The sequence below is a fragment of the Petaurus breviceps genome, unplaced genomic scaffold, assembly GCF_028583685.1.
Source record: "Petaurus breviceps papuanus isolate PSGF00001 unplaced genomic scaffold, PetGlider_PUasm1.0 126, whole genome shotgun sequence".
NCBI classification, from domain to species: Eukaryota; Metazoa; Chordata; class Mammalia; order Diprotodontia; family Petauridae; genus Petaurus; species Petaurus breviceps.
The window spans coordinates 76,462,394-76,488,252 of record NW_027185655.1 but is presented as its reverse complement, the minus strand read 5'-3'; the positions used below and the strand labels follow the sequence as shown (position 1 = coordinate 76,488,252).

At 36.5% G+C, this 25,859-nt stretch overlaps 1 protein-coding gene across 6 annotated transcripts in view; it reads left to right on the top strand.

Moving 5' to 3' along the window:
* The window catches only part of PALLD (palladin, cytoskeletal associated protein), a 543,092-nt gene that overhangs the window by 223,485 nt on the left and 293,748 nt on the right, over positions 1-25,859 (top strand). For all 6 annotated transcript variants that reach the window (XM_069097213.1, XM_069097225.1, XM_069097232.1 and 3 more), the window contains 5 exons: positions 2,515-2,581; positions 17,401-17,506; positions 20,837-20,911; positions 23,943-24,084; positions 25,018-25,041. In XM_069097213.1, coding sequence (XP_068953314.1) covers positions 2,515-2,581; positions 17,401-17,506; positions 20,837-20,911; positions 23,943-24,084; positions 25,018-25,041 — 414 coding nt within the window. The remainder of the gene's footprint in view (positions 1-2,514; positions 2,582-17,400; positions 17,507-20,836; positions 20,912-23,942; positions 24,085-25,017; positions 25,042-25,859) is intronic.

Here is a 25,859-nt window from a genome sequence, read left to right as displayed (position 1 = left end):
AATCATGTTGTGAAATCAGAAACAGAGCAAAACAGAAAAGACATGAAAAAATAAAGAAAGTGAAAAATAGTATACTTCAATTTGTAGTCAGACTCCATCAGTTCTTTCTCTGGTGTCAATAGAATTCTCCATCATTAGTTCTTTGGAATTGTCTTCAATCACTGTATTGCTAAGAATAACTAAGTCATTCATAGGTAATCATTGTATAATAGTGCTGTTACCATATACAATATTCTTCTGATTCTGTTCATGAAGTAAAATTTAATTATCTAATATAATTGTGTCAAGTTGTGCTGATCCAGAACTAGAAAACCCTCACATTCCATAATTGAGCTATTGCCTTATTTTAATTTATCTGTAAGCCAAGTAACTGACCCCTGGAAATGAGCAGTCTGGACCCTGAGCACTGCTGCTTGTATAGTAAAGAGAAAAGTTAAAATAATTTTTACCTCTCATGAATCAGTCATTTGGGCATTCCTGGATGGTGACCAAGACGACACAATATCAGTGTGGCTCAGCATAGAGAGACAAGAGAACCTGGGTTTATATCCTGCCTCTGACACTCACTGGGTATGTGACCATGGCCATTTCTCTCAAGCTCTCTGAGCCTTAGTTTCCTTATCTATAGAATGAGAAAGGATATAGTCTTTTTAATAAGTGTCCTTGTATCAGCAAGCAACCCAGTGTCCCCAGGGTGGCTGCCAACACAGGTTCTTGGATCTGCTTTGATAAAGGAAAGCAACTCAAAATGGGTTAACAAGCTTACTTTAATCAGTCAAACATATATCGTTTACCTAGTTCAGGGGAAAAAGGCCAGCACCCCGAACTTCAGAGTATACAGACAGAACAGAATTATCAAGACAGAGAAACAGATCAAGTAGACACGTTTCCAAACTGCCCTACCGTTATATCCATACCAAATCAACATCTGGGTTTTTCAAAGCCGGGGGGGGGGGGGGCTCTCAACAATGGCTTCCCAGAGTCCAGATCAAATCACAGAACACTTCTCAAAGTGAGCCCCAAAACAAAGCCTCAAATCAGGTTTATATAGCCTTCTCCTGGCTCAGAGAATGTAACAACCTTCTGGACCCACTGGCCAATCAAAAAGTATCTACTGAAAAACAAGCCTCCCACCCCAGGCTCCCGGTGCACTTTAGCCTAGGGGCAGGGAAGATCTTAAAAATTTACATTTCCATTACAATTCTATCCCCCAAGTGGAATGTAATCCCTTCCAGAAGGGATTGCCTTAATTAAACTTGGTATCTTTTTCAACAGAGTGTTTTCCACAGAGTAATCATTTAATAAATATTTGTTGAGGGATCGATTTTAACAAGCTTAGTTGACAAATTTCTAAGAGATTTGATATTTAAGAAAGTTCAAGAACGTGAACTTTCTTTTAAAATGTACTGTTATATTCTAAACATAAAAATGGAACAGTAGCACAAGGAGGGAGTGTGGTATGAATGAAAGTCCTCTGGAGTCAGAGGACCTGGGTTCAAATCTCACCTCTAACATTTACCTTACATATGACCTTAGACAAGTCAGTGATTTCTCTGGACCTCAGTTTTGTCATCTGTAAAATGAAGGAGTTGGATTAGATATTTTCCAAGGTCCTTTTCATCTCTAAATCTATGATCATATAAGATAGATCATAGATCTCAAACCCTCAAGCAGGGGTGTGCTAGAGCTGGTTTATACAGGCTTTTGAGAGCCAGTTGTTAAATTTTCATTGAGAGCATTTACTCCTCAGAAATTAGCACATGCTATAAATCAGGGCTTAATTTATTGTAGGTTTTTTCCAATCATCTAGACTTGAGAAAGTGATGGGGCAAATGTTAACAATGCTTTTGTCGGGGGTGGGGGGAACATTTCTTAAACATTTACTAGCTCACCCTTGTTCTCAAGTGAGATAATTTATGTAAAGCATTCAGTAAACTTTAATACTCTTAATGTGACCGTGTGTATATTGTGTGAAAATAACCGATTATTTGTAAAGAATTATACATCCAAATAATATCCTTGATCTTCATCATTTCCAAGTCAATGAAACAAGCTTTATATGTGAATTTTTTTTTCCTCAAAGAGCTCTTCAACTCTGAGCAATCTCTCTCTTACTATATAAGTAAGCCAAAATGATACTTTAAACCTAGTAGTTAAGCATCAAGGTAACAGACATTCCTGAGAGAAAAAAAAAAAGCCATTAAGATACAGAGGCAGCTAGGTAGTACAGTGGATGAGGTGCTAGAATTTGTTTCCAGAAAGCCCTGAGTTTGAATTCAGCCCCAGACACTTAGCTGTAGTAGTGGGAGTAAAAGTTATTTAATTTTTCATTTTTCTCAACCTTATTTTCTCCATCTATAAAATGGGGATAATAATAGCACTTATCTCCCAAGGTTGTTGTAAAGCTCAAGTAACCTCCTTGTAAATTCCTTTCTAAACCTCAAAATACTATATAAATGCTACTGTTTTTTGTTTTTATTATTATTAAAATGCATTTAATTTTTTTTCTTCTAGGAGCAAGTTCATCAGATTCTGATAGTGAAAGTTTAGCTTTCAAATCAAAAGCTGGAGATATGCCACAGTAAGTACCTCCTCCCCACTATAGCCTCCCCACCCCCACCATTATTAATTCTATAATTCTATTAATATGGAAATAATCTCTGGAATGAGAAATGTCAATCAATGGACAGGGAGAGATTGAAAATAAGTGATAGAGTAGAGATGACAAAGAAGGGCAAATCTGGTGGAGGTAATGGGATGGAATCTACCTTTTAGAACTTCTTGTATCCTTTAAAACCCTGCTTATAAAGCCTTTTAATCCCTTCGGTTTACAGTGTCCTCTACCCTTCAAAAACTATACTTTTGTTCATATTTATTTTACATACCTTTACATATCATATATGTATATATGCAAATATGTAACATATTTTTTTCAAATTACATGTAAAAACAATTTGTAACTTTTTTTTAAATTTTGAGTTCCAAATTCTCTCCTTCCTTCCCCACTCCTTGAGACAGCAAGCAATTGGATATAGATTATACATGTGTATCATACCAAACATATTTCCATATTAACCATGCTGCAAAATAAAATCAAGACAAAAGAAACAAGAAAAATAGAGGGTTTTTTTGTCTTTATTAATTTATTTGTTTACTTTTAAGTTTACAAGATTCAGTTCCACAATTCCTTGAGTTTCAAATTTTCTCCCCCGTCTTCTCTTCCCCTCTGGCCCATGGTAGCATGCAATCAAGTATAGGATCTGCAAATACTTTCCCATTAGACATTTGTCAGGTTGTAAAGAAGGATTATAATCTATGGAATAAAAAATGGGAAAAAGGAAACAAAACAAAACAAGAAAAAGAAAGAGAGCAGGTAGTTTGCTTCAATCTGCATTCAAACTCTGTAGTTTTTCTCTGAATGTAGACAGCTCTTTCCATCATCAGTCTTTTGGAGTTATCTTACAACCTTGCATTCCTGAGAAGAGCCCATTCTATCAAAGTTGGTCGTCACACATACGTTGTGTCTCTAATTGTGTACAAATTTCTCCTGGTTCTGCTCTTCTCACTCAACATCAGTTTGTGTAAGTCTCTCCAGGTAAATATGAAGGCCATTAGCTCCTCATTTCTTATAGTACAATAGTATGCCATTATATTCATATACCATAACTTGTTTAGCCATTCCCCAATTGATGGGTGTCCTCTTAATTTCAAATTCTTTGCCACAACAAAAAGAGCTGCTATAAATAATTTTGTACATATGCATCTTCCTCCCACTTCTATGATCTCTTTAGGATACAACCTTAGAAGTGGTATTGCTGGGTTAAAGGGTATGAAATTATTTATAGCACTTTGGGCAAAATTCCAGATTGCTCTCCAGAAAGGTTGGATCATGATTCCAAATTGCCCTGCAGAATGATTGAATTAGTTCACAACTCCACCAACAATGCATTAGTGTTCCAATTTTTCCACATCCTCTCCAGCATTTGTCATTTTCCTGTTTTGTCATTTTGGCCAATCTGACCAGTGAGATATAGTACCTCAGAGTTGTTTTCATTTGCATTTCTCTAATCAATAGTGATTTAGAGCATTTTTTCATATGTTTATAGATATCTTTAATTTCTTCCTCTGAAAACTGCCTGTTCATATCCTTTGACTATTTATCAATTGGGGAATGACTTGTATTCTTATAGGTTTGACTTAATTCTCTGTATATTTTAGAAATGAGGCCTTTATCAGAGAGGCTGGTTATAAAAATTCTCAATTTTCCACTTTCCTCTTAATCGTGGTTATGTTGGCTTTGTTTGTACAGAAACTTTTCAATTTAATGTAATCAAAATTATCCATTTTGCATTTTATAATGCTCTCTAACTCTTGTTTGGTCATTAAATCTTCCCTACTCCATAAATCTGATAGGTAAACTATTTCTTGCTCTCTCAGATTACTTATATTATCAGCCTTTATACTAGATTGTGCACCCATTTGGACTTGATTTTTGTATACAATGTTAGATATTGGTCTATGCCAGTTTCTGCCATACTATATTCCAGTTTTCCCAGCAGTTTTTGTCAAATAGTGAGTTGTTATCCCAAAAACTGGGGTCTTTGGGTTTATCAAATAGTAGATCACTACAGTCATTGACTGCTGAGTCTCATGAACCCAATCTATTCCATTGATCCACTACTTTATTCCTCAGCCAGTACCAAGTAGTTTTGATAACTGCTACTTTATAATACAGATTATAATCTGGTATGGCTAGGCCACCTTCCTGTAATGCCATGCACAAGCAGCTTTCCAGAGGACTGCTGCTATGAACAGCTTTTAAGATTCTGATTACATAGTATAGTGAACACTCTATTTATTCAATAACAAATCAGAGCAAAACATTCACAGAGAATCAAGGTACAGCATTCACAATGTTACAACTTATCACAGAAAATCAAAATACAGTATTCACAACAGCTTATCATTAAAATGGCCACATAGTTTTCACCAAAGTGGTCACAATATTTAGAACAAAGAACAATCATCTCAAAGCACAATATTCAAGGTCTTCCACATATGGGGCACACTAAATTAACTCAATCAGTCACTTATTCAACAATCAATCACTAAGTATCATTAATCACTAAGTTAGAAAATACACAAACCCTCCACCCCTAGGTCACTAGTAAACTACAATTTCATCATTACTCAGTACCCATAGATAGTTCTTACATCTTGACTTGGGGCCAGTTCTCAGATTCCCTGGATCCCCTTCTATGGTCCAAGATTCTACCTGGATTCACCAGATTGTCACCTGGCTTCAATGGCAGACAACTCCCAGTTTCTTGTCCAGCTCTCTGGGTAGGTCCCGCTCCACATTGAAGTTCACAGGGTTCAGTCCATCTCAAATCCTTCACAATTTCTGCTCCTGGGAATTTAAGGCTCAACCAAGCCACAAACAGACAAAGTCCCTGCATCCTGGTCATGCTTCCTCAGGCTTCTACAGCTAGTTCAAAAAATCACAATCAGGGGTGGAGCCAAGATGGCAGAATGGAAGCAGTAACTTTTCTAAGCTCCTCTGTGAATCCCATCACTAAACTTTAAAAAGTGAATCTGAATGGATTTTGGAGTGTCAGAATCTACTGGAAGACAGAGCATGGCAGAATCCAGCCCAGGAAAGTGCCTACCTGGGTCCAAGCAGGGGGAGTATAGAGCACCACGTGGGGGCTGCAGAAGCTCAGCCTACAGAACAGACTACAGCAGAGAGAGAAGGAGCCCCAGCCAGCAGATTCACCTACCCCAAGGGTGATTCGAAGCCCTCTCACCAAGCCCCCAGCCTGGAAGTTTAAAAATCACCTGCCTGATTTTCCAGGGGCCAAGATGGCAAAGTAAACTCTGGCTGCTCAGATTCCCCCTCCCTGACCAAGAAAACTCAGAGATAAAAGTCCCACCTAGAGTAAAATCCTGAATTAGGGAAAATAGCCTCAGGTTTAGGAGTCACTAAGACAGGGTGTAACTACGGTAGCAAGGTGTCTGAAGAGAAAAGGGGCAGGGGTCCCAACAAGCCCCACTTTACCTGACCATCAAAAGCCTGCCTGAGATGTAGCCCAGGGGCATAGAAGCAGAAATCTGAAGTGGCCAGACCACCCCTCCCCGACAAATTACTCTGTCAGCCTCAGGGGAAACACTAAGAGTCCTGACTTTGGCCTCAATCTAGACCCCCAGAGGCTACAACACACAAAGTCAACAACCAGGCCCTTAGTTCCCAGCCTGAGAAATTAGGAAATAGGAAATTACAATGGGAAGAAAGGAAGCTGAGGAGAAGGGGAAGGCAAGAAAATCTATTAGAGCTTATTATAGTGAGCAAGAACAGCCAAATACAGAGCACAACATGGACTCTATTCTCACACCTGAGACCACAGAAGGAAATATCAACTTGTCTCAAGCCCAAAAAGCATTCTTGGAGGAGCTCAAGAAAGATGTAAAAAGCCAAATTAGGTAGAAGGTAAATTTAAATCTACAGCGAACAAATGGAAAAAAGTCTCACTGAAGAAAACAAATCCTTAAAAAGTAAAATTAGTGAAATAATTGGAGAAAATACCTCCCTAAAAAAGGACCTTCGAAAACTAACTGAAGAGAATAATTCACTAAAAATTATAATCAGTCAAATTGAAACTCAGGACTCTATGATATACCAAGAGTCAATCAAACAAAACATGAAGAAAAATTCGAAGAAAGTGTAAAATATCTGACTGGAAAAACAACTAACCTGGAGAACAGATCCAGGAGAGATAACTTAAGAATTATTGGTCTAGGGGCTGTTAGGTGGTGCAGTGAGTAAAGCACTGGCCAGGAATCAGGAGGACCCGAGTTCCTTTCAGGCCTCAGACACTTAACACCCACACAAAAAAAAGAAAAAACTACCCATGTAACCTTGGGCAAGTTAATTAACTCAAATTGCCCTCCAAAAGGCAAAAAAAAAAAAAAAAGAATTATTGGTCTACCAGAAAACCACGATGAAAAAAGCATCCTGGACAACATCCTCCAAGAGATTGTCAAAGAAAACTGTCCTGAAGTCCTAGAATCAGAAGGTAAAATAGTTATCAAAAGAATTCACCAGTATCCTCCTGAAAGAGATCTCAAATTGAAACTCCAAGAAATATAGTAGCCAAATTCCAGGATTACAAGATTAAGGAGAAAATACTGCAAACAGCCAAAAGAAACAATTCAAATATTGTGGAACTACAGTCAGGATCACACAGGACCTAGCAGCTTCTACATTAAAAGATCGGAGGGATTGGAATTTGATATTTCATAAGGCAAAAGAGCTAGGACTGCAACCAAGGATTGAGCATAATCTTTCAGGCAAGGAGATGGTCATTTAATGAAATGAGGGATTTCCAGACTTTCCTGATGAAAAAGCCAGAGCTCAATGGAAAATTTGATCTCCAATTACAAAACTCAAGAAAGACATAAAAAGGTAAACAAGGAAAACACACACACATACACACATGCACACACGCACACTCATGCACATATGCACATTGCTTGGGATGCAATAAGAGCAAAATGTTTACATCCCTACATGAGAAGCTGATAACTGTCAATATCAAAATTTATATGATTATCATGACCTTTAAAGGGGTTATACATAGATAGAGGGTGTGGGTATAAGTGAACCAATCTGATGATAAAAAAAAAAACCTTATTAAGGGGGTCAAAGGGACTGTAATGGGATAAAAGGAAAGGATGAGACAGAAAAAGGTAAATTATGCCATACAAAGAGGCATCAAAACACACTATAGTAGAGTAGAGGGAAAGAGGGAGAGGAACATCATTTGAACATTAGTCTCACTGGTTCTAGTTCAAACAGGGATCAACATTAAGTTTTAGATTCTAACATGAAAATACACAAAAACTCATTAAATAGAGGGAAAGAAGGGAGGAAGAGGAGCACTGTATGAAATTTACTCTCATTGGTTTAGGGCCAAAGGGGAAATAACATACTCTGATAAGTATAAAAATCTATTGTGTCCTATAGGCAGTAGGAGAATAAGGGGGGAATAAAAAGGGGAGATTAAAAGGGAGGTAAATAGTAAGGGGAGAGGGTAGGTAAAGAAGGGGGGGTCACAGGGAGGTAACACTGAGGGAGGTGGTAATCCAAAGGAAAACCTTAAGGAGGGGAAGTGAGAAAGAAGAAACAAAAACATAGGCAGGAGAGATAATCAGATGGAGGAAAAGAGACAGATAGTCATCATTACTGAGAATGTGAATGGGATGAACTCTCCCATAAAACAGAGGCAGATAGCAGAATGGATTAAAAACCATAATCCTACAATATGCTGTCTATAAGTAATGCATTTGAAACAAAGGGATACCACAGGGTAAAGGTAAAAGGCTGGAATAGAATATATTATGCCTCAGCTAAAGTAAAAAAAGCAGGGGTAGCAATCCTTATCTCAGATAAAGCAAAAATAAATCTAATTAAAAGAGATAAGGAAGGAAACTAATATCCTGCTAAAAGGTGCCATCGAGAATGAAGCAATATCATTACTTAACATATATGTACCAAGTGGTATAGTGTCCAAATTCCTAGAGGAGAAGTTAAGGGAATTAGAGGAAGAAACAGATAGCAAAACTATACTAGTGGGAGACCTTAATCTCCCCTTCTCTGAGCTTGATAAATCTCACCTCAAAATAAACAAGAAAGAAGTTAAGGAGGCAAATAGAATTTTAGAGAGGCTAGATGTGATAGATCTCTGGAGAAAACTGAATGGGGATAAAAAGGAATATACTTTCTTCTCAGCAGTTTATGGCACATACTCAAAAATCGACCATGTACTAGGGCATAAAAACCTGACAATTCAGTGCAGAAAGGCAGAAATATTAAATGCATCCTTCTCAGATCATGATGCAATAAAAATCATATGCAATAAAGGGCCATGGAAAGACAGACTAAAAACTAATTGGAAATTAAACAATTTAATCCTAAAGAATGAGTGAGTCAAACAAGAAATTATAGAAACAATCAGTAACTTCATTCAAGAGAATGACAATAATGAGACAACATATGAAAATTTGTGGGATGCAGCAAAGGCAGTTCTTAGGGGAAGTTTTCTATCCCTGAGTCCATAACGTGAATAAATTAGAGAAAAGGGAGGTCAATGAATTGAGCATGCAATTGAAAAAGCTAGAAAAAGAACAAATTGAAAATCCCCAATTAAATACTAAATTAGGAATATTGAAAACTAAAGGAGAGATTAATAGTATTGAAATTAAGAAAACTATTGAATTAACAAATAAAACTAAGAATTGGTTTTATGAAAAAAACAATAAAATTGATAGACAGTCAATATGATTAAAAAAAGAAAGAAGACCAAATTATGAGTATTAAAATGAAAAGGGTAAATCTACCTCCAATGAAGAGGAAATCAAAACAATAATTAGGAATTATTTTTCCCAATTGTATGCACATAAATTTGACAGATTAACTGAAGAGGAAGTAAATTACTTAAATAACCCCATCTCAGAAAAAGAAATAGAACAGGGGGCGGCTAGGTGTTGCAGTGAGTAAAATGCTGGCCCCAGAGTCAGGAGAACCCAAGTTCAGTTCAGGCCTTAGACACTTAACACCCACACAAAAAACCTAGCTGTGTAACCTTGGGCAAGTTACTTAACCCCAACTGCCCTCCAAAAAGCCAAAAAAAAAAAAAAAGAAATTGAACAAGCCATCAACAAACTCCCTAGGAAAAAATCTCCAGGGCCAGATGGATTTACTAGCGAATTCTATCAAACATTTAAAGAACAACTGATTCCAATACTCCACAAACTATTTGGGAAAATTAGTGAAGTCCTACCAAATTTTTTTCATGACACAAATATGGTGCTGATACCTAAATCAGGAAGAGATAAAACAGAAAAAGGAAATTATACACCAATTTCCCTCATGAATATAGATGCAAAAATTTTAGATAAAATATCAGCTAAAGACTACAGCAACTTATCATAAGAATAATACACTTTGATCAGGTAGGATTTATTCCAGGAATGCAAGGACAGTTTAATATTAGGAAAATCATCAGTATAATTGATCGTGTCAACAATAAAACTAGCAGAAACCACATGATTATCACAATAGATACAGAAAAGGCTTTTGACAAAATACAACATCCATTCCTATTAAAAACACTGGAAAGTATAGGAATGAATGGAGTCTTCCTTAAAATTATAAGTAGCATCTATTTAAAGCCATCAGCAAGTATTATATGTAATGGGGATAAGCTAGAAGCATTTCCAATAAGATCAGGGGTGAAACAAGAGTGTCCACTATCACCGCTCTTATTCAGTCTGGTACTAGAAATGTTAGCAGTAGCAATTAGAGAAGAAAAAGGAATCAAAGGAGTCAAATCAGGCAAAGAAGAGACCAAGCTATCACTCTTTGCAGATGATAATGATGATATAGTTAGAGAATCCTAGAGAATCAAGTAAAAAATTACTTGAGACAATAAAAAAATTTGGCAAAGTTGCAGGATATAAAATAAACCCACATAAATCCTCAGCATTACTGTATATTTCTAATGAAATTCAACAGCAAGAGATAGAAAGAGAAATCCCATTTAAAGTTACTGTAGACATTATAAAATATCTGGGAATCTACCTGCCAAAACAAATACAGGACCTACATGAACACAACTACAAAACATTTTCACACAAATAAAGTCAGATCTAACTAATTGGAAAAATATCAATTGCTCATGGGTGGTTTGAGCTAATATAATAAAAATGACAATTTTACCTAAATTAAATTATATATTTAGCACCATACCAATCAATTTACCAAAAAACTACTTTATAGAGCTAGAAAAAAATAGTAACAAAATTCATTTGGAAGAACAAACAGTCCAGAATATTAAGGGAATTAATGAAAAGAAATGCTAGGGAAGGTAGACTAGGTATACCAGATTTTAATCTGTACTATAAAGCAGCAGTCATCAAAACTACTTGGTACTGGCTAAGAAATATAGTAGCGGATCAATGGAATAGACTGGGCACACTAGATTCAGCAGTCAATGACTATAGTAATCAATTGTTTGATAAACCCAAAGACCCCAGTTTTGGGGATAAGAACTCACTATTTGACAAAAACTGCTGGGAAAACTGGAATATAGTATGGCAGAAACTGGGCATAGACCATTATCTAACACCATATACCAAAATCAAGTCTAAATGGGTGTACGATCTAAGTATAAAAGTTGATACTATAAGCAATCTCAGAAAGCAAGGAATAGTTTACCTGTCAGATCTGTGGAGAGGGTAAGACTTTATGACCAAACAAGAATTAGAGAGCATTATAAAATGCAAAATGGATAATTTTGATTACATTAAATTGAAAAGCTTCTGTATAAACAAAGCCAACATAACCAAGATTAAGAGGGAAGTGGGAAAATGGGAAAGAATTTTTATAACCAGCATATCTGATAAAGGTCTCATTTCCAAAATATACAGAGAATTGAGTCAAATCTATAAGAATAGAAGTCATTCCCTAATTGATAAATGGTCAAAGGATATGAACAAGCAGTTTTCAGAGGAAGAAATTAAAGATATCTATAATCATATGAAAAAATGCTCTAAATCACTATTGATTAGAGAAATGAAAATGAAAACAACTCTGAGGTACCACATCTCACTGGCCAGATTGGCTAAGATGACAAAACAGGAAAATGGCAAATGCTGGAGAGGATGTGGACAAATTGGAACACTAATGCATTGGTGATGGAGTTGTGATCTGATCCAACCTTTCTGGAGAGCAATCTGGAATTTTGCCCAAAGTGCTATAAATAATTTCATACCCTTTAACCCAGCAATACCACTTCTAGGGTTGTATCCCAAAGAGATCATAGAAGTGGGAGGAAGATCCATATGTACAAAATTATTTATAGCAGCTCTTTTTGTAGTGGCAAAGAATTTGATATTAAGGGAGTACTGATCAATTAGGGAATGGCCGAACAAATTGTGGTATAAACATGTAATGGAATACTATGTGCTGTAAGAAAACAAGGAACAGATGGACTACATATTTACCTGTAGAGGCTTATATGAACTGAGGCTGAGTGAGAAGAGTAGAGCCAAGAGGAATTTGTACACAATTACAGACACAACATAAGTGTGATGACCAACTTTGATAAACTGGACTCTTCTCAGCAATGCAGTGTTATAAGTCAATCTCAAAAGACTCATGATTGAGAGAGATGTCTACATCCAGAGAAAGAAGTAGAAAGAACTGAGTTTGAATCCAGATTGAAGCAAACTACCAGATCTTTTTCTTTTTCTTCTTTGGTTTTGTTTCCTCTTTCCCATTTTTCATTCCATCTGATACAATGAGTCTTTATAAGCTGACTAATGTCTAATGTGAAAGTATTTGCAGATCCTATACTTGTATGCCATCATAGGAATTGAATCCTGTAAACTAAAAGTAAACAAAAGGAATTAATAAAGACCAAAAAATTTATTTAAAAAAAATCACAATCACCTTATCCATCCATCTTCTCCTAAAAAATTCTGACTGTGCCTCTCTGGGGCTTTTCCTATATACATAGCATTAGCTACTTCCTGTTTCAGCCAACTCCTTCCTGTTATGTGAGGAACAGGGGTTCATACCTTCTGTTTTTTTTTTTTTAAAGCAATCAGGGTTAAGTAACTTGATCAAGGTTACACGGCCAGTTATTTCTGGGTGTGGTGCTGAGTGCCTGAGCCCGGGATTCGATCTCCAGGTCATCCCAACACTGGAGCCGGTGCTCTTACTCGCTGAGCCACCTGGCCGCCCCTAAGCAATTGGGCAATTGGGGTTAAGTAACTTGCTCAAGGTTACACGGCCAGGTGTTTCTGGGTGGGTGCTAAGTGTCTGAGCCCGGGATTCGATCTCCAGGTCTTCTCAACACTGGAGCCCGTGCTCTTACTCGCTGTGCTACCTGGCCGCCCCCATACCTTCTGTCTCTTTCACAGAAGTTTGATCAATTACTAAGTGCTATGTACCTGCTTACTTGCCAATACAAAGGGGTCAAATCACATTACCATTACACTTCCCTAGCCATTTCTTTTCATTAATTCCCTACATATTTTAGACCTTTTGTTCTTCCAAATGAATTTTGTTATTATTTTTCCTAGATGTATAAAGTAATTTTTGGTAGACTGATTGGTATGGCACTGAATATGTAATTTAATTTAGGTAAAATTGTTGTTTTTATTATGTTAGCTCAACCCAGCCATGAGCAACTGATGTTTTTCCAATTAGTTGGATCTGACTTTATTTGTGTGAAAAGTGTTTTGTAGTTGTGTTCATATAGGTCCTGTATTTGTTTTGGCAGGTAGACTCCCAAATATTTTATAATATCTACAGTAAGTTTAAATGGGGGGCGGCCAGGTAGCACAGCAAGTAAGAGCACCGGCTCCAGTGTTGAGAAGACCTGGAGATCGAATCCCAGGCTCAGACACTTAGCACCCACCCAGAAACACCTGACCGAGTAACCTTGAGCAAGTTACTTAACCCCAATTGCTTAGGGGCGGCCGGGTGGCTCAGCGAGTAAGAGCACCAGCTCCAGCATCAGGATGACCTGGGGATCAAATCCTGGCGCAGATACTTAGCACCACACCCAGAAATAACTGGCCACTTAATCTTGAGCAAGTTACTTAACCCTGATTGCTTAAAAAAAAAAAAAAGTTTAAATGGGATATCTCTTTCTGTTGTGTTTTGTTAGAAATATATAGGAATACCAAGGATTTATGTGGGTTTATTTTGTATCCTGCAACTTTACCAAATTTATTTATTGTCTCAGGTAGTTTTTTACTTGATTCTCTAAACATATCATCATATCATCTGTAAAGAGTGATAGCTTAGTCTCTTCTTTACCTGAGTGATAGCTTAGTCTCTTCTTTACCTAACTTGATTCCTTTAGTTTCTTTTTATTCTCTAATTACTACTCTCAATATTTCTAGTACCAAATTTAATAAGAGGGGTAATAGTGGACATCCTTGTTTCACCCCTGATCTTATTGGAAATGCTTCTAGCTTATCCCCATTACATATAATACTTGCTGGTGGCTTTAAATAGATGCTACTTATTATTTTAAGGAAGATGCCATTTATTCCTATTCTTTCTAGTGCTTTAATAGGAATGGATGTTGTATTTTGTTAAAAGCCTTTTCTGCATCTATTGAGATAATCATATGGTTTCTGCTACTTTTATTATGGATATGATCAATTATACTGATGGTTTTCCTAATATTACACCATCCTTGCATTCCTGGAATAAATCCTACCTGATCAAAGTGTATTATTCTTGTGATGAGTTGCTGTAGTCTTCTTGCTAATATTTTATTTAAAATTTTTGCATCTATATTCATGAGGGAAATTGGTCTATAATTTTCTTTCTCCATTTTGTCTCTTCCTGATTTAGGTATCAATACCATATTTGTGTTATAAAAAGAATTTTGTAGGACTACTTCTTCACCAGTCTTCCCAAATAGTTTGTAGAGTATTGGAATCAATTGTTCTTTAAGTGTTTGATAGAATTTGCTAGTAAATCCATCGGGCCCTGGAGATTTTTTCCTAGGGAGTTTGTTGATGGCTTGTTCAATTTCTTTTTCTGAGATGGGGTTACTTAAGTAATTTTTTTCCTCTTCAGTTAATCTGGGCAACTTATATTTTTGTAAATATTCATCCATTTCATTTAGATTATCAAATTTATGTGTATACAACTGGGCAAAAGAATTCCTAATTATTGTTTTAATTTCCTCTTCATTGGAGGTAGATTCACCCTTTTCATTTCTGATACTCATAATTTGGTTTTCTTCTCTTTTTATCATATTGAATAAAGTTCTATCAATTTTATTGTTTTTTTCATAAAACCAACTCTTAGTTTTATTTATTAATTCAATAGTTTTCTTAATTTCAATATTATTAATCTCTCCTCTAGTTTTCATTATTTCTAATTTAGTATTTAATTGGTAATTTTCATTTTGATCTTTTTCTAGCTTTTTCAAAATAAGTTTTTAAAGTGCAGTTTTCATCTGCATTTAGATTCCATCAGTTCTTTCACTGGAGGTAGATAGCATTTTTCATCTTACACCCTTTGGAATTGTCTTGTATCATTGTAGTGCTGAGAATAGTTAAATCATTCACAATCAGTCATTGCTTTTACTGTATCCTGGTTCTGTTCACTTCACTTTGCATCAGTTCATGTAAGTCTTTCCAGCTTTTTCTGATAGCATGCTGCTTATCATTTCTTAAAGTACAATAGTATTCCATCATAATCATATACCACAATTGTTCAACCATTTCCCCAATTGATGGCCAGCCCCTTAATTTCCAGTTCTTTGACACCACAAAAAAAAGCTGCTATAAATATTTTTGTACAAATTGTTCTTTTTCACTTTTCTTTGGGATACAAACCTAGTGTATCATGCCAAAACATATTTGCCCTCCAGAATAGTTGGATCAGTCCACTGCTCTTCCAACAGTGCATTAGTGTTCCAATTTTTCCACACTCCCTTGTTGTTTTCCTTTTCTGTCATGATAGCCAATCTGATGGGCATGGGATAGCACCTCAGAGTTATTATAATTTTCATTTCTCTAATCAGTAGTGATTTAGATTATTTTTTCTTATGACTATAGATACTTTGATTTCCTCTTCTAAAATCTGTTTCTTTTGACCAGTCAACTGATGAATGATTCATATTCTTACAAATTTGATTCAATTCTCTATACGTTTGAAAAATGAAGCCTTTATCAGAGAAACTTGCTATTAAAAATTTCCCAGTTTTCTGCTTTGCCTCATCTTGACTGCATTGATGTTTATGCAAAAAGTTTTTTTTAATTTAATGTATTGTTCATTTTACATCCTGTAATGTTCTCTATGTATTGTTTGGTAATAAATTCTTCCTTTACCTATAGATTTGATGGATAAATTAGTCCATGCTCCCCTAATTGGCTTATGCTATCATCCTTTATGTCTAAATCATGTACCCATTTTGACCTTATGTTGTTATATGGTGTAAGATGTTGACCTATACCTAGTTTCTTCCAAAGCACTTTATGATTTTCCCAGCATTTTTTGTCAGGTAGAGAGTTCTTATGCCAAATCTTAGATCTCTGCATTTATCAAATACTAAATTACTATGTCATTTACAGCTATGTATTATATACATAATCTATTCCACTGATCTACCACTCTATTTCTTAGCCAGTACCAGATTGTTTTGATAATAACTTTTATAACGCAGTAAGAGATCTGGTACTGCTAGGCCACCATCCTTCCCATGTGTTTTAATTGACTTCCTGTTATTCTTGACATTTTGTTCTTCAATTAATGCTTCTTGATTGATAGATAGAAAAATAGTCATTGAACTCGAAGTGAGTTGTCAAGAAGGTAAGAGGCAATAGTTTATTTTTAGATGAGCCAAGTCAAGTGTATCATCCAGTAAAACCATTTAAAAGACAGTACTATATAAATAGATATAGATTGCTTTCATAGTCTCTAGATGTCTTATTTAGGGAGGTGAGGGAAGGAGGCAGAAAACCATAAGATCTGCATAAAAAGCATTGCATTATCTAGAGTTTGTTCCAATAAAACCTTGAAACTATCAATGAAGAAGCAATCAACGTCTCCATTTCCTAGTGTTAATAAAGAAGGGCAACATGATATAAAGTGCTGGACCTGGAACCAGGAAGACCAGCCTTCAAATCCTGTCTCAGATACTTTCTATCAATGTGACATTTGGCAAGTCATTTAACATCTCTGAGTTTCAATTTCTTCATCTGTTAAATTAGAATAATATACCTCAAGTGTCTGCCTCAATGGGTACTTATGAGATTTAAATAAAATAATTTATAAAGTGTTCTGTCAGTTTTAAAGAGCCATATAAATATAAGGATTCAAAAATATTGTCATCTTTACAAAATTAGCAGTTGGAACAATGACCAGCTGTTGGAAGATTGAGAATAACAAACCAAAATTTTGAGACCCAAACTTAATGATTCCAAACATTTGCTCACTAATGGAGATTGAAATTCTGCCAGATGTTTTCTTATCCTTTAGGATTGTAAGTCAAATAACTCTTCTTTTGAGAACAGCAGAGTTGTCCATATCCTACTTCTCTCTACTGTGTCTTTTGTGCTAAAAGTCTAATCCATCCATACCAAGAATTGAAATTTGATACAATTTCATTACATTTTATTATTAAATTATTAAAGCTTAACTTGCAGACTCCCATTGTTTAGGCACACTTCATTTCCAATGTATAAACTGAAATTTAAGCTCATCCTACTACATCACCAACAAAGATAAGTTAGGAAAAAACACATTTTGATGCAATGAATCCTTGGAAAATTTATCACTGACAGTTTGTTTTTCCATATTTCCAGAGCCCAAAAGAAAACAACCTCAGTTTCCTTAACAATGGGATCGTCTTCCCCAAAGACTGGAGTGACTACAGCCGTAATTCAACCAATCTCTGTCCCTGTTCAGCAGGTAATACCTATACCATAACCACACCCCACCAGTAAAATAACTTGTTATATTAGTTATGATATATATATAGTTATAACTAGTCCCTTAATATAACATAATGGTCATTCTGATGTTCTGTTTAAGATGTACTGGGGATTTAATAACTATTAACATACTTAGAGATCTAGATGTATATCCTTAAATTGCTTACTATCTTTTTTTTTTTGCCTTTTTTTTTTTGGAGGGTAGTTGGGGTTAAGTGACTTGCCCAAGGTCACATGGCTAGTTTTTGTGTTAAGTGTCTGAGGCTGGATTTGAACTCAGGTCCTCCTAACGCCAGGGCCACCTTGCCACCACCCCCTGCTTACTGTCTAAGTGGAAATAATACTAAAGTGAAAAAAATATATACCCTGAAGATGACATACTTAACACAATGAATAGCAACAATAAGCGAAAGGGAAATAATATTCCTTCCTTTTGGCATATTTAATTCCTATACATGTTACCCATTAGACTTTTTCTCCTTTGGGAGCTCCATTTCTCAACCAGAAGATACCTGAAAAACTAGAATCCATTCCTAAATAAACAATTTCACAGATTACATAAAGCATTTAGTTGAATCTTACAAATAGGAATCCCAAAAGTATAAGTACACATGACCCTTTTTCCCATCCTCTGCAAGGAGCTACACAAGTAGTAAAAATAAGTAAAATTGCCAATCAACAATTTTCCTTGCATGAACTTGTACACTTTTAACAGAAGTATAACTAGGATGAGGCCATTAGGATTTTGACTCAAGATTCTAATATCTAAGAGGATATATTTTCTTCCCAGGGAAGTCAACTGGCTTTGTACTTCTTGGAGAACACTGTTCTCATGGATCACTTTAGTCTCCCATGACCAATTATCATTACATTGTTACCTTACTCCACTCCAATCCAGATGCTTCTCTCCTGGGAACTTGTCTTCCTGACCATGCCTATGTGAGGACTGCTTTCTCTCCAGCACAACTTTAACCACTGTCGGATTTTCCCCCATCCTACCACCCCTCCTCTTCTCTACTTTGGGACTCTAATACCCTACCGCCCTCACTCTCACTTTCCACCCTCCTTGCCCTTTCCAACTTCTCTTCCTCAAAGAATCCAGAGTTGCAATTCTAACTTTTATTTTGTTTCGTTGCATTTTAACGGAGAGGAAAAGGATAAACTATTTATAATTACAGCCAGTCTAAGAGATGGGAAGTTTGTTTTTTAAAATAAATAAACCATATTAAAATCAAAATATCAGAGTACCATGATGAATATCCCTTTTAAAAACGATCTACCATTTCTTACAAAGGGTCTCTCTTCATTCTCTTAAACTGTAAAATCATCCCTAATCATGGACTTGTCTATAAAAGACAGAATTATATCCATGCAGGGAATTATCATTTGTTGAGAACTCATAAGGTGCTTGGTGGCTATCTTCTATGATATATGATATTTGCAGATCACAGGGGACACACACTTTCACAAGCTTCAAATATACATGTACATTTGGTTTTACTAGCATGGGCTCAAAAATTCATTTACTAATTAATTTGTTTATTGAGGAAATTCAAAATAGAAGTTACCCCCCCCCCAAACTCCCACAGAGAAATCAGTATAGGGCATTGGAAAGAGCCCTGAAGGTTAGAGTCATGGGACCTGAGTTCACTTCCCAGCTCTCCTACTTATGACCTATATGACCTTGGACAAGTCATTAACCTCTATGTACCTTGGTTTCATCATTTGGGTTTGAACTAGAAGGCCTTTCTGATTTTATGGTTCTTCAGAATTTTAATCCAATCTTAAATCTATTACAATTAATGTCCAATATAATAATATGTCTTCCTGTGATTTCATCAATGTGGGGAATTCTTGGTGAGGAAACTCTCTACCACTGCAGATTAGCACCTAACTGATCTGCAACTTGGAGTCTTAGTGAATTATCTGTTGTACCAAGTAAAGATAATAATTATTATTGTTATTGGTATTTATTTAACACTTGAAAATGTCTGAAGCATTTTGTAGGTATTGGATCCTCACAACATTCTCTTGAACTAGATACTATTATTTTCACCAATTTGCAGATGAAGAAACAAAGTCCCTGAGAGAGTAAGAGACTTACCTAAGGTTGTATAGTGTGTCACATAAGTATTAGTGCAATTGTCCAAAGCAATACTACCTTCCTTCTGTCCTCCCTTCATCCCTCCCTCCTTTCCTTCTGTACACTCTTCATCTCTCCCTCTCTTCCTTTCTTCATCCTTCCTCTCTTCTTTCCTTCCTCCATTTCTCCTTTTCTTCCTTCTTCTCTCCCTTCCTTCATTTCTCCTTCTTTTCCTAATTTTCTATCTTCTTTCCTTCCTCCCTTTCTTCTTTCTCCCTCTCTTCATCCCTCCCTCTCTTCCTTCTTCCTTCCTCCTTTCTCAAAAATCTTAGAGCAATTGGAAGTTTTAATAACTTGGATTTGCACTAAGACTTTCAGACACCCTCTGCAGGGTCTGAGGCAGGATCCTAACCCACACTGTCCTGACTCCTAAATCAAAACTTTCTTCCTTTCAACATCTTGGCTCACAACTCCAATGAATCCATTGCTTTCGCCTATGTGATTCCCTGGCACATTTAGCTGCTTAACAACCTAAGTAAGTTGTATGTAAATAAAGTTTAGGAACACATATCTCAAATCTGGATTCTGAGAAAGTTAGGCTAATTCAAAATACATACTAGCTTCTGGTCTTTCTTATCAACAAATTCAGAAATCACACCTTTTTGCGGGGATTGCCACTCAGTGGAATTTGTGACACCTTTTCTTGAGCAACAGTAACAAAATCCTTCTTCTCTCCATCACCTGCCCCTAATATTGGCTAACAATGACAGTGAATGTTACATTTCAGATCATTAAATGTAAGGTAATTAACTCTCCTTTCTAATACTAATGCAATGAACTTGATAATTTTTTACAACAAGCTTCAGACCCTATTTGAATATATATGCATATGGAATATCATATATTTGAGAACTGTGGAAATAAAATTCTTGCCAGATCACAGACACAGAACCCTTTTGGAAATAATCTTTAAACACAAAATTCCCCCAAGGAGAAATATTTTACTATAAATATCATTTTGATTATTAGAGTGTAACAGATGTACAATAGGGAAAAGGTACTAGGTTTGTATTCTTGGAACAGCTCAGGAGCATTGACTACAGCAGGGTTTTTTTTAGAGTTCTAGTTTACCTCATGAAAGCATTGCCCTTCCTCTCCTGTTAGCCCCCATTCTCAATCATATATGTATTTAAAATTGTAATCAATAAAATTTTGATTTTTCAGGTTCAGAGTCCCACTTCATATCTCTGCCGACTAGATGGAGCCAATTCTGCATACACTCCTCCCATTTTTACAAAGGTTTGAAATCTTCTATGCTCATTCCTGTGTGTTTGTTTTTCGTCCCTGGCACAAGTTGGATATAAGATAACATTGAATTGTAGAAGCAAAATAAACAGCTCTATAGTATCTTAGTAGGACATTGCTTGATGTATGTGCTAATGACTCTTTTGTAGCCAAGTCAACCAGTATTTATTGAGCACTTATTATGTATAAAGAACTCTGCCAAGTATTGTAGAAGTCTAAGGAAGAAGAAGCAGCCACAGAAGTATTTCCCATATAATTGGGGAAAAATAAGACATGGAGAAAAATACATATGAAGACAAGGGAAAACCAAAGGATTTGGAACTGGAAGGAACCTCAGAAACCTAGTATGGTTGTAGTATATCACATACAGATGAGGAAATTGGGGTCAAACACAGTTATCTGACACACTCTTGGGCACACATGTAGTAAAACACAAAGAGAAAATTAAAACCAATCTAGGGCTTGTAGCTCCAAATTCAGGGCTATTTCCACTAAGACACTGCCCATTAATTATGTGGCGAATTGTTTCGCACAGACGAGTGCAAAAGGAATTTAAGAGAATTGGCTATTGGTTAAAGAGACTAGCTCCCTGTCCTTCAACAATATCAAGGAGACAGAACAACTCACAAGGAAGAGAATAATTATCTCTGATCAGTCAAGTAACTGCATGCCAGTAGATTCTGAGTCAGTTCTGTGGTTTCTTGGTCTGCCAGAAGGCTTCAGAATCAGTCTGGTAAGATTGATCCTTGGTCCTGTACTAAATTCTTCCTGGGTTACAAGCCTTACCCACTAGCTTCATGCTTTTGGCTATGGCCTATGCCAGGAAGAAAAACCATTTCCCTTATCAAGGAGCCAAACTCTTAACCAATGTTTTGACTGCCTCAATGCCTTGGAATCTGGGGTGAATGCATTCATGGTTTATGGATTTTGTGCCTCTTTAATGAAATGTCTCCTAAGCAAAATGAATGTCTATCTTCTTTAAATGATCTCAGAAGATTATTTAGTGCTCAAAAGACTCAAAAATTAAAATTATTTACCTCTTACATAAAATCTACACTAAGATCTAGGGTTGTAGAATTCATCTAGCCAAACCCTCTCATCTTGCAGATGAGAAATGTTAAAGGGCCGAGGATAACAAGTAGAAGAATAGGGATATGAACCCAGGAGCTCTGACTCCAGAAACAGCAGCATTCTCTCCATCACACCGTACTGCCTTCCACTTAACAAACTGATGCTGATAGTCTAAGTCCCGTGAGTAATACTTACCCTGCAATGATCCCATCAAGCCAACCTTCTAGGGAACCTGTCCCCCGGACATAAAATTGAATGAAATCAAGAGGTTCCCCATAAGAAACAGAATGTATTACCACAAGTTGGAAGATAGAGATAGAGATGGTAGATTGTTAGAGATGAGGAACAAGAAGACAGCAGATGTCAGTCTGCTTAACACTGAGTCCATGGCTAGCTTGTAAAAGGAGAGCAAGCTGAAGCTTCAGGGCAAGTATTTCTAAACTGGTCCTATACTGTAGAGTCATTAGAAGAAAGTGCAAACCATCCAGGTGCTAACTGTCTGTGACAAAATAGTGCAACTCTCAGAAGTTTGATTCCTGGATGACTATCCTTGGCTGTCTCTGTTCCCTTATTTGTATATATTTCTGGGCAAAGTCTGTGCTGTCTATTGTTGTAAATCTTAAGGAATAACATATTTTGAAAACTTGGGCAATGACAACATTGGCACAAGGTTTTTTTGATAACTTAATCATTGACAAATTTGAATCCTCTTGTAAATCTGTTCCATAGGTTCCAAGATTCTGATAGTCAGAAGTTATGGAAATTTTATATAAAGGCATCTTTGTGAATAACCCAGAAATGGTGAATAAGAATGCATTATTTCACTTAGAAGTCTCACAAATGGATCCACATTTCCAAAAATTTCACAGATCTTGCCTCACCACCACCACACACCCTTTTCCGGATTTAGCATTCCAGAGCACACTATTCTTATTCCTAGAAGACCTAGAGAGGCCATTTGTCAAATGGTTCCTTTTTCCAGGATGTAAATAAGAATGCAACTCTTAATACAAAGTCTTCCAGTTGGTCTGCATGTAATATCCTTCCCCTAAAATTATTGCTTTCCTTTTAGTGACTCCTTATATTTCAGTGGCACTTATCCAATACAGTATTCTTTTGTCCAGCTTAAGTAATGAAACTAATCCCATTTACATTTAGTTTAAGTAGGCTCCAATGTATGGACTAAAGGTTTCAGATTTCCCTTGTTAGCTAATCTTAGAGACAGATAAGTAAGGGGAAAGGGTGTATTTTTTTTTACACCTTTGGATTTTTGATATCACATGCAAAAGATCTACCTCTTCTAATTATACCTTCAGAACTAACTTTCTTTCTTATCTAGGCAAGGTTTACTTAAGTTTCTTTATCAAGGTCCCACAATTCAGTACACCTTGCTAAAACCTGGAAAACAAAACTATACCAAATGACTCCTCTTCCTTAAGAAGCCCTGAACTGGGAGGTGGAGCGTACATACTGAGGAGAGAAGGAGGAAGGAAGAAGGGGGAAATGTGCTTGTTAGAAACTAAGCTGAATCATTGTGTAAACTTTGCATTTTATTTTTATGAGAGTTTGTGTTAACTCCGAATGCAGCCTTTGTAGAAAGAGGTTTGTATTCTAGTTGCCCAGTGACTTGAGGAGCAATGGGATGAGAGGAAAAATTAGAAACATAAGGATTGAATTAATAAGTGTGTGTTTTGTAAGATGCAGCGAAAATTCTCAATCCAGAACAATACGTTTTTTCACGGTTCATGGTATTCAAAAACTATTTGAAAAAGCAGTTTGCCGATGTAATTAGGTTGGTTTTTATACAAACCTGATGATCTGCTGGTTTAATTTCCACTTGACTCACCAGTTATTTTTTTTTGTTTTTTCTATATCACAATTGCTTCTTTTCTTCTGTTTAATTGAGGAGGGAAAGGATAAAAGTTTGATTAGAAGCATGTCCTTAAAATTTCAGGAACTGCAAAACATAACAGCCTCAGAGGGACAAGTGGTTGTCCTGGAGTGCCGGGTCCGAGGAGCACCCCCACTGCAAGTCACTTGGTTTCGGGAAGGCGTTGAGATTCAGGACTCTCCAGACTTTCGGGTTTTACAGAAAAGTAAGTGAAGGCGAACTGCTTGAGGCACAGGAGAGATTAAGTGCTATGTCCAGGGTGCCATGGCTAGTAAAAGTCAGGGGCAAGACTCATACATATGTACGTGAGCCAACCAACATTTGTGAAGCATTTACTATGTGCCCTGCACATCCATGTGCACATATGTATGTGTGCTTGTGTGTGCAGTATACATATGTGTTTGTTGTGCACATACATGTATTCCTCTACATATGTATGTGTGGGTGTGCATTGTGTGAATGCATGTGTATGTGTATGAAGAAGGCAACACAGGATCATGGCTAAAAAACTGGTCTCAGAGTCATAAAGACCTGGGTTCAAGTTCTACCTCTGTCTGTGTGAACCTAACAATCTCTTCATTCCCTCAAGAATCTCTCAGGATATAGATTCTTAACCTGAAGGTCCATGGACCCCAAGGCATCTGTGGTTAAATTTGAGCAGGCTTCTGAACTTGGATGGAGAAATATTTTGATAACTATTTTGATGTAATTAGTGTCCTTTGTAATTGTATGTATTTTATCTTATGCATTTAAAAACATTACTCAAAAAAAGGAGTCCATACGCTTCACCACACTACTTATGGGTCCATGACACACTAAAGGTTAAGAATGGGTGCTCTAAATATATTAGTTGCAGAACAATTGCTGATCTGTACCTTCTTCTCTGAGATTTCCAGAGGGAAGGAAGGAAAGAGGGAGGGAGAGAGGGAGAGACAGACAGACAGAGACAGACAGAGACAGAGACAGAGGAGGGAAAGATAAAGGGAGGGAGGGAGGGAGGGAGGGAAGGAAGGGAAAGAGGAAGGAAAACACATTTTGAACAGTGTAAAAGTCATCAAAAGGATGGGTGTGCTTAATATAAATGTAACCTGGTCTAACAGTTTGTCTTCTCTTTCTTTTTCCCTAATGTGGCAAGCAGAACCTCGATCCACAGCAGAGCCTGGTAAGAATCAGTTTTCTTAAATTGTCTTTCCACATTCAATAGTTCTTTGCATCTGTACTGAAGATATAAAGAGAACGGTGTTTTTGCTACATATGAGTAATGTGAAACCCCTTAAAGATAATCTTGTTATCATGGGGTTTGTACACTGTGTTTTACATCAACTCTGTTATTGGTTTTTAAAAAAAAGTCTCATTTGGACAAGGGGGGACAGTCCAGCAACTTAACAGTGTTAAATATTTTTTTAATTATAATAATCTTTGTATTTAGAAAGCTAATTAAACTAATGATAAAAAAACTATCCTCCTAAGATTCCTGTGCACAAATTCTATTACACAGTTACATAATCCCTGACCACTAAGTGCTAGTCTTTCCATCCCAGTTATGTTTCTCATATGTAAGCAGAGTTGGCATGCCCAGCATGTGTGTTCTCAGTACATATTTCCATAAACTCTTATGATTCCACAATTATGAAAGCCTTCTTGCCCCCAGGATTCTCTTTGAACTCTTGGGTCATTGGACCTCATTAGAGATCTAGAGTATCTGTCATACTGTATTTAGTTCAGAAGCTTAGGCACCTAATGCCTAACCCACAACAGATCACATAATTATCCCTTAGGGAGAAAAAAAAGTCTCAAAAACTGCAGGAAGATTTTACCTAAAGTTTCCAAGATTATGTAGTTCTCAAATGCATATTATTTTTGCCTTGTTACCTTCCATCCTCGCTTTTTCAGCTGCATTCCCAACTCAGCAAACTCAGTGTGTGTGTCTCTGGTGTGTGTGTGTGTGTGTGTGTGTGTGTGTGTGTGTGTGTGTGTGTG